At 39.4% G+C, this 13,978-nt stretch overlaps 1 protein-coding gene across 2 annotated transcripts in view; it reads left to right on the top strand.

Annotated features, from left to right (window-relative positions):
- The first annotated feature begins 7,805 nt into the window (after positions 1 to 7,805).
- The window catches only part of paqr3a (progestin and adipoQ receptor family member IIIa), an 11,546-nt gene continuing 5,373 nt past the window's right edge, over positions 7,806 to 13,978 (top strand). Inside the window, exons 1-4 of one of the 2 annotated variants that reach the window (XM_032514920.1) lie at positions 7,806 to 7,986; positions 8,839 to 9,064; positions 10,116 to 10,278; positions 10,972 to 11,127. In XM_032514920.1, coding sequence (XP_032370811.1) covers positions 7,926 to 7,986; positions 8,839 to 9,064; positions 10,116 to 10,278; positions 10,972 to 11,127 — 606 coding nt within the window. In that variant the 5' untranslated portion in view covers positions 7,806 to 7,925. Of the gene's footprint in view, positions 7,987 to 8,832; positions 9,065 to 10,115; positions 10,279 to 10,971; positions 11,128 to 13,978 lie in introns of both variants that reach the window. The other variant, XM_032514919.1, reaches the window with a different exon arrangement.

Here is a 13,978-nt window from a genome sequence, read left to right as displayed (position 1 = left end):
CCAATTTTAAGTAATGCAGTTCTGCATGCGAAAGTCGCCAGATGACTCTGAACATACTGACAGAGAGAGTTGTGTGGAGCTGATAGTCTTAATTAGCTTTGTGATATTTGGTAATGGCTTGAATGTAATGGACGTTCATTAATTTCAAAAGGTTACACACTAAAGCTTTAAGTTGAATAAGTTTCTGTCTTTACTTTGAAGAAATCCATCAATTTAATTTCAATTCCAAGTTAGATTTACACTGCAATTAACGTCCACAAGTTTGATACATCTCACTGTAGAGGGTGCTGTTCATTGCCCACACTCAGAAATTTAGATTCTAATTCTGGAAATGAATTCTCTCCACAGTAGCTAAGCGATAAATAAGAGACGTTACAGATTACTGTAGTAGTTTCTAATAATTCTTTTTGTATAGTTTGACTGAATAGCTACAGAATGAAAAGGTTTGCACTTTTAACAGTGCAGTAAAGTATACTGAGGCATGTTGTGTTGACATAGAATCTAATACATTACATTTCTTTGAGAGTGTGAATACCCAATGCAGATGTTTGACTTCAGTGATGCATGCTAACAGGCTTAGCATACACTGTGTCTCAAATGAATGAAATTAAGTCTTGTAACATCTCTTAGGCCCGTAGTTTTTAGTATACATTTTGAATTACATTCAGCCAACCTCCTATATATGTGCATCATTTTGCACAAGCTAGGATTTAAATCTGTCTAAATCTGTGGTAATAAGCAGTCTTCTCTTTTGCCAAGATAACCCATCCACCTCACAGGTGTAGCATGTCAAGCTGCTGATTAGACAGCATAATTATTGCACAGGTGTGCCTTAGACTGGCCACAATAAAAGGCCACTCTAAACAATGTGCAGTTGTACTGTATTGGGGTCTGTCTTTTGTTTACATAGAAAAAGTGTTAGCTCTTTGAAGTAAGATCTTGAAAAATGGTGATAAGAAAAAAAAAGTGTTGACTTTTTTGTTGTACACACCTTGACATGTTAACATATTAAGTCTAAAAAAACATCAGAATGTAAGTGCCTGCTCTGTTTTGTCAATTTAAGGTATTTATATTATATACTGTACATTATATTTGCACCTTCATCCTAATCGTTTGGCCCATTTATCATTTTATTATTGTCTTCATCTCATGTATTGTAACCCAAGACAGGATGTTTCTAAGTGTATACACTTATACTCTTTCAGTCACTCACAGCACTTCATTCCAAATGCATTTGAGCTGTTTCAGGATTATGTGGCCCCAGCCTGAAACAAGTCGTTTTAGGTGATTTATTATTAAATGTGGAGAGGTAGATAAGTACAAGTAACAATCAGCCCCCAAAAAGTATTTTTTCTGAAAAACACACCATTACATCATTTTTAAATTCTAAATCTTCTTTGGAAAACTCAAGAAAACCAATCTGCGCCCCATGTAGCCCTGCAGAAAGAGGATGACTGTAACAGCGCATATGCAGGTCTAATCTACAGACAGTTGTATATTAAAGGGTTTACTTTGGTATTGTTCTGGAAATAAAAATAATAAAGTACCCTGCATACACACTCTTTGTGTCAAAAAGCTTAAACAGTTTGTCTGAGTGGTAAGGATGGGCTTACAATTTCTGATCCATTAAGGATTACCATGAAGTTTTGTCCAGCTGCAAAAAAAAGTGCAACACATCACAGCAGTTGTTGCTGTTCGGAAGGAATTCATCTCATTCCCAGCAGCAGCTAAATGTCCTAATGTCCTCCTTAATCCCTGCACTGTTGTAGAAATTGTTTTCGCTTTTCTTTGGGATCCGGGCAGGAATTACAAGATAGGGAACCAGATGTATCTTCTAAGACTTAAAAAAAAAAAAAGTAAAAGGAAGCCCGGGGATTTAGACTAATGGCTTTCAATATTGTTATAAAAATGAAACTTTCCCAAAAAAAAAAGACGCACAAGGAGACTAAGCAACAATGTCATTTCATTCCCAGAAAGAGCTCACTGGCCCAGATGCTACGAGGATAGACGCAGAAATTATTGCTGGAACATTTGTTGATGCAACATTTCAGTTTTACTTCTTTTTTTCACAGTTTGTGATGTATTGCTCTATATATGGCCTCCAAGCAGAAAATGGTTGGTTTTTGTATGATATTTTGTGTCTAATAGCAGATGGTTAATATTTTATCTATTTATTATTTGATTATTTTTGTGGGCATCTCTGTCTTCCGGTCTTGTTAATCAGAGCGGTGGAGAGAGCAATAGGAGGGGACACCTGATTTTCTGGAGATCCTTGCATCACCAAAATTTTCCTGGCAAGACTTTGTTCTACATACAAGGTTTATGGTTTTTATTCATTGCACTGGCTTTATATCTTGAACAGTCAAAAACACTTCTTACACTAAATGTCTCTTATTTATATAGTATCTTTCGGGTGTTCATGGAATGCCAATGTTATCATGCGTTGCAGATTTCGGTCCATCCACTTCAAATGCCAACAGACACACTTCTGGGCATAGTGTCTCTTTTTGTCTTATTTTCGGGCAGTGCAATTTCAGTTTTTAATTGAAGCAAAAATAAGTAGTCTCTCTTCATTCCACAATGAATGAGCAGAACTATATGAGCAAAGTTTTCTCTTATGCGCAACCTGATGGAAAACCATCACAAATTGTTTGTTTTGGGATGGATTTAGGGTAATCACACATTTTAGAAAAAGAGAAACACCTTATTCATGGATGAGCCATCATAGCCCTGTAAGAACTTAATGAAGGGGTTCCTCAGGGAGCCCAACAAGGCTTCTTTTTTTTTTTGGTGTTGACATCAAGGTTAAAACTGGGCATACATAAAACTTTTGTTTAAACATCATACAATTACTATTCTTCAATGTAAAACAGGTCCTAACATGTAAAACTATAGTCATTGTATTGTCATGTCACTCTTATGTAGCCTAGATACCTTCAAGTAAAGTGTAGGGCTAAGCTAAATTAAGGTCAGTTTGAACCTCGTCTAAGCTGCAAAATATTATATATTAGTGTTCACAATCAGTATAGAGAAAAACCTTATTTTATATGGTTTTTGGTATTGTTTCCTTATAAAGATCTTTTTGTAATGGTGGGTTTCTTAGGTTGGTTCTTTTCAGGAACATGTGAATTGAGTATTTTCACACTGACAGGCTGACTTCACCCCCCCCTGCTGTGTAGGAAGAGCAAAGAGCTGTCCTCCACACTTTGTGTCAAGGCCTAAAGCACGGTCAGCCAGAGACATCCAGACGTCCTCGATGTGAAGAGAAGAGGATGGGAGACGAGGAGAAACTCTGTGTGTCACAGAAGGGGGGAGGAAAAGGCGAGGCCGCATCAGACAACTGCCGAGCTACATCCAAGTGTCAGGGTCCCAAAATAGTGGCGAGCAACGACCAGACTGAAGACACCAAACAAACAACAGCTCTCAGATCAAGTAAACATCGGCTAACACACAAGACACGACCAACTGTGAGGCCTCCCTCTGTCTTCCGGTGTCGTTAATCAAAGCTGCGGAGAAAGCGATCGGAGGGGACACCCGTCCTATTAGAGGAGGCTGCAGCCGTTTCTCCCCTCCTCTGACCGGAGTCCTCGCAAACACTTTGCCTTCGAAAAAACGTTGACAAGCTCCCTCTGTGTGGTGCTGTGTGGACACAGAGGACAGAGTCTCGTCTCCAGCAGATGTCTTGTGGCGCAGACTATAAATAAAGCCAATGAGACCAGCCGGCCGCTGACGAGCACAAGCCGCCGCGAGGCCGTGTTAGCTTTGCAAAGGGCCTGTCTAGTCTTGGCACGGCAGGCAGGCTAACAATTGGCGGGCCCCGTGTTGAAGCCTGTGATGCCTGTGGGCTTTGTGTTTAGGGTTCGAGAGGAAAATAAAGATTCTAACCCCTAAAGTTGAGGTTTTTTCAAAGTTGTTTTCCGTGTTGGGGCAGGTGGGAGAGGAAATGGTGGAAGATGAGGTGCACAAAGCTCAATAGAGAACATAGAGGAGCCTGGGGATACACAGATGCAGTGGAAAACATGTCATGCATTGTTAATTTCTCCTCTGTGCAGTAACATATAGTCAATTTAGCAAGCGTTTAACATCAGTGAGAAGAAGTATAATATGCAACGTATTCACCATAACGTAATGTGATATTAAATGAGGTGCAACAGTCAGAGAGGGGCGCACCAGTGTAGCCTTGTGTTTCCTTGATGACCCTGACAATCCCAAAGGACATCGGTGGCCCGGGGGCCTGTCTGTCTCTATTTAAACCACTTTAACAGCCCCTTGTTTGGAAAGGAGAGACTTTCATTTGCCAAGACAGTGTAGGCACCCTTGATTAAGATGTAATGCAGTGCCGTTTTATTGCACATTTCATTGTAGGACGCACCCAGTTAGCGCTTTAAGAAGGAAAATATCCCAGGTCGGCCATAACATGGAACAATTACAGTATCTCTGCAATAATCAGCACAAATGGGATATTTTGACACTGATAAAATGGCTGATTCACAAATCACCTCCTGCTTTTTGAAGAAACATTCAGAGTATAAGCAGGAGCACTTTAATTTCATGTTCCATTACACGCCGTCTAAGCGCACAATTACACTGAGGCACATTTCTCTAAGTCAAGCCTGACAGAAAAATGGAGGACAGAAATCAAAGACAAAAAAGGGCCAACGACAGATTGTCACAGTGAATCAGTGAGGAGTCAGGAAGAAGGTGGTGGGGCGGGAGACGAGGAGTCACCCTTATGAGAAACCTCCGTTAAAGTCCACAGTGCATGTGAGAGGTGTGTCCTCTATCATGAATGTACCAGGGTCTGGTTGGATGCCTGTAATGCACTGCAATAATAGGGGTGTGGGGGAAAAAAACAGCATATCGCGATATTTTCCGTGGCAATACTGATAGATAGATAGATAGATACTTTATTTATCCCAAAGGAAATTTTAGACATCCAGTTTCTAGACAACCACATGTATCACACATACACAAGAATAAAAGTACAAATCACTTACAGAAATGCAATGACCATCATACATACTGTATCGATACACAGACGACCAAGTATCGATCTATTATCATAACACCATTTTGTAGCAATAAAAAATTTCTTTTTGTGTGTCATGGTGGGGATTTTGAGAATCACTGTACAGTTAGAGGACATTAAGATTGTTGCTGCTTCCTTGTTATATTAACTGAAAAACATTACAGCACAAGTGTCACAAATACCAGGCTTTAAAACACCTAGAAACTGTTTGTTGTTTGATTATATTTGTATTGCCAGGGGCAAAAATAACTTGTCAGTGTGTACAAATGGGGAAAAATGGGTATGTGTTTTAAAACTGACTATTAATGTGGGGGAAAAACTAAATGGAAAATACATCTTGTACCTACTGTTGCCTAATTTGTATCAAACACTGCCAACTGTAAGGCTACAAAATCAATTAATAACTGAGCAGCGACTGCAGCAGCAGGAGATTCTTGTTGTTTTGCCCTTGCATGCATGAGTTACTATCTTAAATTGGCAGCTGAAACTTTGCCAGAGTGGATGTGCTGAGAGGTGTATTAGAAGTGATAATAGAGAACACACTTCCAGTTGAGAATGAGGCAATTAAAGAGGGGTGTAAACAGCAGAGGGAGAACTGAGTGTGACTTCCCTCCTGAGGGAATCCTCCCAACATCTCTCACACCTGAGAAGTCTGTGGAAACCGCTCGCTCTGATGAGGATTGTGGATGACAGTTAGCGAGAGGAGGATGTAACACAGTCGCACAGTGCAGCGGGATGACAGCCAGGAGACTGAGAGCTGCACTATGCGGGCCTACATTTAAAGACATTTAAACATAGACTTATACATTCTTAGAGCAACGTGCAGGTGGAAGTTTGCACTAAATTTATAACTATGCTTTCATGAAATTAAAGTACCATTTGAAAAGTTAATGTAGAAGATGCAGACATAATAGCAAAAATTCTGTTTTGGGCAATGCTCTCTAAAGTGCTTTTTTATCAATATTGCGTCATATTACGTAACATAAGATCTGCAGTTGTATGTGGTAATGAGTTTGAGTGGTCGGGCCTTGGTGTGTTAGTGTTCTTTTCTGGAGTTTTACATTGCATTTCACCATTTGTCAACGTGGTGAATTATTGTAATTGTGCAAGCTACACCAGCCTGTCAGGATGTGGAGTCTGTAGAAAAAGGTGAAATTACTTCACTGCTGCATCTGTAATGAAAAACATGGCTCATTTTGGACAGGAGGATTATGTTCCCAGCGATATATAAGCCACAACTGTATATCCCACTATACTTTTAGGTTTAATATTTTATAAATCATGAGACCTTGCAAGAAACCTATAGGGCAAAACTTCAGGGGGTATGTAGCGGTTTTCACAAGCCAAGTTGATGCTTGTGACAAGTAGCCTAAGTAAAACCTAATGTGTAAAATTGGTGGAGTGCCCCTTTAAACCTTTAACATTCATTTCATTATGTGTAAATGTACTTTCTGGCACACTCTCGTGTATACTGTCACACACTCTGATGTACTGTATGCTGTCTAATAAATTCAAAAATGGCCCATAAAATCTTAAGTAGCACTAAAAGTAAGACGATCTGGATTTGTGGTGGGAAAAATAATTGATTCTTGAATGCATCACATTTCTCTTTAGAACGATTCAATGCTCGATTCAGATAAGTTAATAATCATTGTTTTTTTTAAATGTGTTGATTTTTATTTAAAAGTTATTGTCTCCAGACGTGAACAAATCAGAAAACAGAGTGACTGAAAGAGGATGGGATGATGGACAACAAATTAGAGTTTAGGCCAGAGTGCAGAAGAAAAAAAAACACACAAAAAAATGGCCAAAAAAAGAAAAAAAAAAGATCTAATTAGACATACATAAAATAATTGGGCAAAACACATATGGCTGTTCATCTATATCACATTACATCTGACCACCTCATGTTTCATGTTCTAAGAAGCCAATTCTCCACCTTTAAACATGACTCAGCCTCTCACGGAAGATTACTGAGAGAGAAGGTGACTTTCACAAGCAGGGAATGACTACAAAATAAAAACCTCAGTAGACAAAACATTTCATTGAAACTTGTGTGTGACAAATACTATATATGTCAAAATCTAACAAACTCAACTTTATACATATATTTTTGAAAATCCCGTATGGCTAATAATATGCTTGTTGCATCGAGATGCATCGATAATCGGTTTAGAATCAAATCGTTGGCCTCTGAATCGGAATCGAATCGATAATGAAGTGTGCTTGTGAAGCACTTTACCACAAAGGTTACAACAAACAGCAAGTTAGGAACATGACATCAAGCATGAGTGGACAAAAAAATGAACTGAAATAATAAAGAATGCAGATAGGCTACACTTGGAGGTCTTCTTATGTTCTGATATGTAGGCCAAATGATAACAAATTATTATTAACTGGCTATTAGGGTACAAAATTAGCAACATCCACCAGCCAAATGGATGGCTGGTAAAATATGCCAGTTGCACAAAACAAACAAACAATGGCTGCTGGTAAACCTTCAACATTTAGCTAGTGGACACTCTGCTGGCTGCTAGAGACCCCCAACCAGTGTAGTGAACTGTTTAATACCGTTCAAATTGCTGCACTCACTATAATTATATGCTTTTGACATTTTCTTGGAAACCATAGTTCGATAAGATAATATAAGATAATCTTCAACAGCGGAGTTTGCTTAGATGACATAAATAAAAACTATAGACTGTAAAAAGCTATGGTAAAAACGCTGCATGCTCTAGTAGTAGACAGCTCAGGGGCTTGTTCTTTTTATTCAGGCCATCTTTGGGACAGCGCCGGGGTCCGTTACTGATGACGTCTCTGGTGATTTGGAAGATGTAGTAGCCGAAACTTGACACACTTTTTTGTATATTAAATTAATGTTAATATAACTAAACAAATGCGTAGTACGTACTATAAGCCACAAAATGGAACAAACTGCACATATACAAAATTGAAAGGTGAGTTTGTTGTTAATCTCTTGGCTCTAAACAAAGCGGCATGTTAGCTAGCCTTTAGGAGCCTGTCCAGACAGACTTAGCTAGCTGCCAAACTGCTTAGAAAAGTCTTATTATTTTAAGATTGACTTGGTTAACGACAGTATTATTTACCACATAAGGCTTACATTAAAATGGTCTCTAGATCAGTTTTTTTTGTTGATATAATCGGCTTGTAATAATTTACCAAGCAGGCATGTTAGATCAACAAAATCACAACTGTGAGTGTTAACTGTTAACCAGCAACACAATGGCATCTACCGTTAATGTGTCAACTGTAGCTAGCTATATTGGTAGGGAAAGAGTGGTAGTTAAATTGTTTCTAGAAACATAAACTTAATGAACAAGTGCTAGTTTCGGACGATAATTGGATTAATGTTTGGAGCCTGGGGCTTAGCACGTACCAAAAATGCGATGGTACTGAATGCAGTTCGGCATTAGTTTTTCTCCATACAATTAGAGCAGTAGCTCCACCTTTTAAACCAGCCAATATGTGTTGTCTAGCTAGCTAATATTAGCTCATCTAGGTTATTTCATACAGATAATATGGAGAAAATCAGCTTTCCTCTGATGATAGCTTTAGCTATGTTCTCCACTTAAATTTAGGAAATCACCAAAGATGCCCTTTAAATAAGTGTGCCACTTGTATTATTGCTCAACTGTACAATAAAAACAACTCTTCCACATGACACTGGGTGGTAGATCAGGTAAACTTACAAGCAAGCAACAGCCTAAATAGTAACAGCATTTAATTGACTTTTCATATAGGATGCGGCCTCCATTGGATCTGATCTGACTTTTTGTTCTCAGTTTCAGGTCAGACAAAAACAGACTCCTACAGCCCAACCATGCCTCAGAAACCCCAAAAGAGCGCCCAGACTTCCCACTACATTGAGCTGGGAGGTTATCAGTACTGGCCTGTGCTGGTGCCCCGAGGTATCAGACTGTACACCTATGAACAGATCCCAATATATCTGAGGGAGAACCCCTACATCACAGATGGATACAGAGCCTACCTGCCCTCCAGACTGTGCATCAAAAGGTAAAAAGTAATGTTGCAAAGCTTAACTCAGTAATCCTCAAAGAAGAAGTTGTGTTTTCTCTTGACTGCTGCTCAGGAAAGTCACATTTTAACAACAGAGGAGGTGGAAGATTTCTTTATGGCTGCAAGAGAACGGTCTTTTTTTCTCCGTGGCCACTGTGGCTTGTGGGTTCCTCTATTGTTTTAGTTGCCTTTTTTTGTAAATATTTTGTAAAATTAGGTTGATACCCACATATATCCTACAGATATGGTTCCATTTACCTATTTATTAAGAATATTTAAAGTAATAGTTTGGCTTTTTAAAGTGGGGTTGTATGAGGTCCTCCAGTCAGTCAACACTTTACCTTGCCGCCAGACGGCCCTTTCATCCTGTTTCCACCACCTCTCCATTTTTCGACAGTTTGTTCTTCCTCTGTATATTCCTATAAAGGGTGTCCTCTTGTTTTCACAATGACATAATTTGCTTGTCGCTGTCATAATCACTCTTTTAAAAAAAACAAAAAACATTGTATTATTTACTTTAACTTGTTGTCTCGGCGTGAGCAGCACAGTTGTGCTTACGCGTAACAATGCAGAAGTTCTATATAGCGTACACTTACACTGATATGTTTTCTTTGGTGGACCTTTTTTAGGGGGCTAAATATGTTTTTCTGCTTGCCCTGTGCACAGCCTACATAACTTAGCTTCCATGCCTGTCTTTCCTTCTGCTTCTCCAAACAAGGGTCGTGCAGACCTTAAGGTAATACTCTGACTATGGATAACTACATCAAACAACCCCACATGAAAATATCTGAACTATCCTAAGCCCTGACAGTGTGATTGGTCTTGATTCCTTTTTTTTCCGGGAAGTTTGTCAGTCAGTTTTAGCAGCTACACTAAACTCATGTTTTGAGTTGACTTCCTGCATGTGCATACAGCATTGATATGTTGAGTTTAAATTCAAAAAGCTGTGCAGTTGAGATCACTGATCTCAGTCTGAGTCTGTAGTAAAAAATGATTTGAGGAGAATAACATATTTTTTATCTTAATGTTTTAATGTTTCTCTGTGCAGCCTCTTCATTCTTTCCAATGAGACGGTAAATATCTGGAGCCACGTGTTGGGCTTCCTGCTCTTCTTCTTTGTCGGGGTTTACAACATGGCCTCAGTGCTGCCGGCCATCGGCGCCTCTAAAGAGGACTACGTCATCTACTCCATTGGACTCTTCTGCTTTCAGGTACAAGACTATGTTTTCCAGTGCACTTTAGCAATGACAGTTGGTAGAACACAAACGTCATCTTTGTCGCCATTAAAACACCATATTGAAGACCACACCCAATTTACAATTTTTATCAATTTCAAAATAAATAAATTGCGTTTCTTTTTACAATTTACACTTGAAATGATAAAGGCAGTTGCAGATTACAAGGTAGTATAAAATTAACGAATAAAAGTATTAATTACAAAAAGATATTTCAGGTGAGTTCCTGTCATTTTTACATCAGCCAAGTTTACCTAGGTTGGGCTTGTTATGTTAAACCAGGTTTCTCTTTAATTTAAGCAGTGTAGTGATTTCCAGATCCAAATATCCTGGAAACTGAATATGTGACAATTGCATTTTATCACAATAATCTCAATGGTTACAGAAATACATCAGAGCTCATCCAAAATATTAGCAGTTCTTCTCATCAAATAATAAATAAGCAGTCTAACAGTTGGCTTCACAACCAATTTTTAAGGCCAATTAAAAAAAAAAAAAAGAATATTTTTTTATATATATATATGAGTATTGAAAAAAGGCACCATTTTGAGATGAAATAGTTTGGACTTGTTAAATCATATTATTTTCCTACTTGTTATCTTGCGGTGCGTGTCACATCCTTTGCTGCTGCAACGTCTGACTCTCCACTCATTGTCTCACCATCCTCAGCTGTGTATGCTGTGTTCGGTGGGTTATCACCTGTTCTGTTGCCACCGCTCGGAGAAGACCAGCCGCCGCTGGATGGCGCTGGACTACGCAGGGGTTTCCATTGGCATTCTGGGCTGCTATGTCCCCGGAGTCTTTTACACCTTCTACTGCAATAATGTAAGTTCACCTGCAGCCTGCAAGTCACTTCCCTGGTGTATCTTGATTTGTCCCACTTTCTCCCTGGGGAGCTGCATCCAGAGCTTCAGTTTAAAATCCTTTAAGGAAACAAGAAGCTAAATGTTAACAATCCTCTGTGATTCAATTATTCTCTGGCTCAGTTTAATTGTAAATGGCTTGTTTTGGTCTAACCAACCAATCAGTAGTGGTCAATTCATCCGTCCTGGCAGGAGCTGTGGTAGATGTTGTTGAAGCAGTTCAGTCAATGTTTTTCAGGGCAGTCAAAGATCATTCGTTTAATCCTTCCTTGTTTTTCTGTTGCTATGTTACACGGATGTGGTTACGTAGCTAGCAAGCAATGCAGGAAGATGGCATTGCCGTTCTTAATCCCGCATCGGAGATGTGGGCGTTGATTCTGGAAACCAAACTGACATTTTTTTGTTTCTGAAGTTTTCAGACACATTTTGTGTCCTTCCTCAGTGGACGCAAGTGCCTGTGATGTGGTTGAAAGCTTTGAGAACACACAGAATAAGTGGGCCTTGTGATGAGAATATATAAATATTTTTTTAACTTATTTCCTGAGTTAAGAATAAACGTTAAACGACAAATGTATGTTTTAGATTAGGGACTATCTGATTAGAGAACAGGTAAACGAGATAGTGTTTCCCACTGAAGAAGATTCTATTTGTGGTGGTAGCTTACCTGGGGTGGGGGGTGCACGCATGGAAAGAGGTACAGACTTCCTATATTAATTGTACTGCAAATATTTTTATTCAACATTTTGTAGGTAGCAATTATAAAAAATGATTTAGTGGTATAATGCAGTAAGGGAAGGGGGCTTACACATCTGACTGTGACAACAAATTCAGGAGCATGTTTTGCTCCTCAGTTGAAAATGTAGGAGTGACTTACATAAGGTATCTGCTATTACTGTTGTAGCTAATTTGTACAATAATACAGTAGTGTTCTGAATACAAAACATTATGACGTGTAATGGTTTCTATTTTGAAATATTGATAGATAAATTGTCTGTGATGTAGAGTAACCGATTACGGTTCGGCATGCGTGTGAACCGCAGATTATTGCAAATGTAACCATATTAGTGGGAAATGCAGTTTAAGTGCTGCCTTTACGTGAACGGGCCTCAGCCGAGAGGCGGAGCGAGATGACGTCTCTACGTCCGGTCAATGCCGCTAAAGCACTCAAAACTTTGGCTTCCATGCGTAGGCTACTCTATAGGCGTCGATTTCGGTAGGGACGCGTACCCAACAGATTTTGCCATGAGGCATTTTGTATCCATCACTTCTTTTCTTTTTTTAAACCTCAAGCTCAATTTAGTTTAAAACAAAATGAAGTTCATAACACACATAATTCTTAAGCGACAGATGCCAACAAATCCACAAACATCTTTATCCTCCCAGGACAGACACAACCGCTCTGCTGCTGCGCTGGCTACACGCTCCTCTGTTAGACACGGCCTGTCGGGATATGCCACACCGCTTAACGTGAAAACGTGGTTTAATGTACCCAAACAACAACCACTGATCACCAAATTTCTCATGGCCATGTCTTGTCATGAACACCTAAGCCTGTCGAAATAACTAAACCAAAATCCAACGATTATAGAAGTTCTCACATTGTTTTCTTCTTTATTGGCGCCTACGGCGAGGAAAAAAGCTTAATGTGGTTTAATGTACCTAAACAATGATTGCCAAATTTCTTTCTCATATTGCCCCTCAAAACCACTGAAAACTGGACGAATTGAACTAGACATTTGGTGATGATTCATCGTTGTTTAGGTACATTAAATCACGCAAAGGTTTTTCACATTATGACTTATAAAGCCCATGAGAACTGTGGAGAGTCAACCCCAGCTGCGCCGCTGCCCTGCTGAAAATGTGAAGCAGAAAAGCTTAATGTCAGATAACGTCATAATAATAGGACTCTGGGTTCAATTGTTTTTACAGTTTTCAGCGGTTTCTCAGTGCGCCACCGGTCCCCAGAGCAGCATGGTCACTGGGAGAGTCCGGACTGGTACAGTCTGACTCTGAAAACGCTGACAGCTGAAAATCTGACGTTTTGGCGCTGGTGATATTCCTTTTTAGGGGCCGCCAAAACGTTCTCTTCGCAGTAAATAAACGGTAATGACTTCATAGTACTAACCATTAAACTCCGAATTGACTCTAGCCGTCTTTTCTGTGGAGAAAATGATTGATGTGGGAAAAGCAACATCTTCTTCTGTGTGTTAGTTTTGTGTTAGGCTCATACCGCCACTTGCATTACTGTATTGGAGTGTGTAGAATAATCACTGGCATTAATTAATCTGCATGGAGGAGTAGGGTAGAGAGAGAGAGAGAGAGAGAGAGAGAGAGAGAATTTATGGCAGTATGTGACAGCCAACATTGATTGTGTGACGGCCACCACAAATATATCAATATATAGGAAACACTGCAAGATTATGGGTCTGACCAGATATTTGATCCTCAATCCTCTAGTACAGACACATTTTGAGTATTGAGATTTGAGAAGAATTGAGGCTTATTTACTCTTAAACTCATTGCACATCCTAGATGAGGTAAATATGTTTGTGTGAGCGTCCTTGCACCAATCATCACTAAAATGTGTAACCACCGTCCTCCCTGGAGACTTTTAGCTCAACATCCTCGGCCTGAGATAGCATAATTGAATAAAGCTGAAGTGAAGCCCAAAGACTGGCTTTGCTGATTGACTCATTGTTCTTGGTGAATAAGCAACACGACACCTTTGCTGCGTTTAGAAAACAGCCTCTGATGACAGCCGCCCACAACCATGCTATTTTTTTTTTTTCCCTTTCCTGCTTGCGTCTCTTTTC

The sequence above is a fragment of the Etheostoma spectabile genome, chromosome 5, assembly GCF_008692095.1.
Source record: "Etheostoma spectabile isolate EspeVRDwgs_2016 chromosome 5, UIUC_Espe_1.0, whole genome shotgun sequence".
NCBI classification, from domain to species: Eukaryota; Metazoa; Chordata; class Actinopteri; order Perciformes; family Percidae; genus Etheostoma; species Etheostoma spectabile.
This window is presented reverse-complemented; position numbering and strand designations above follow the sequence as displayed.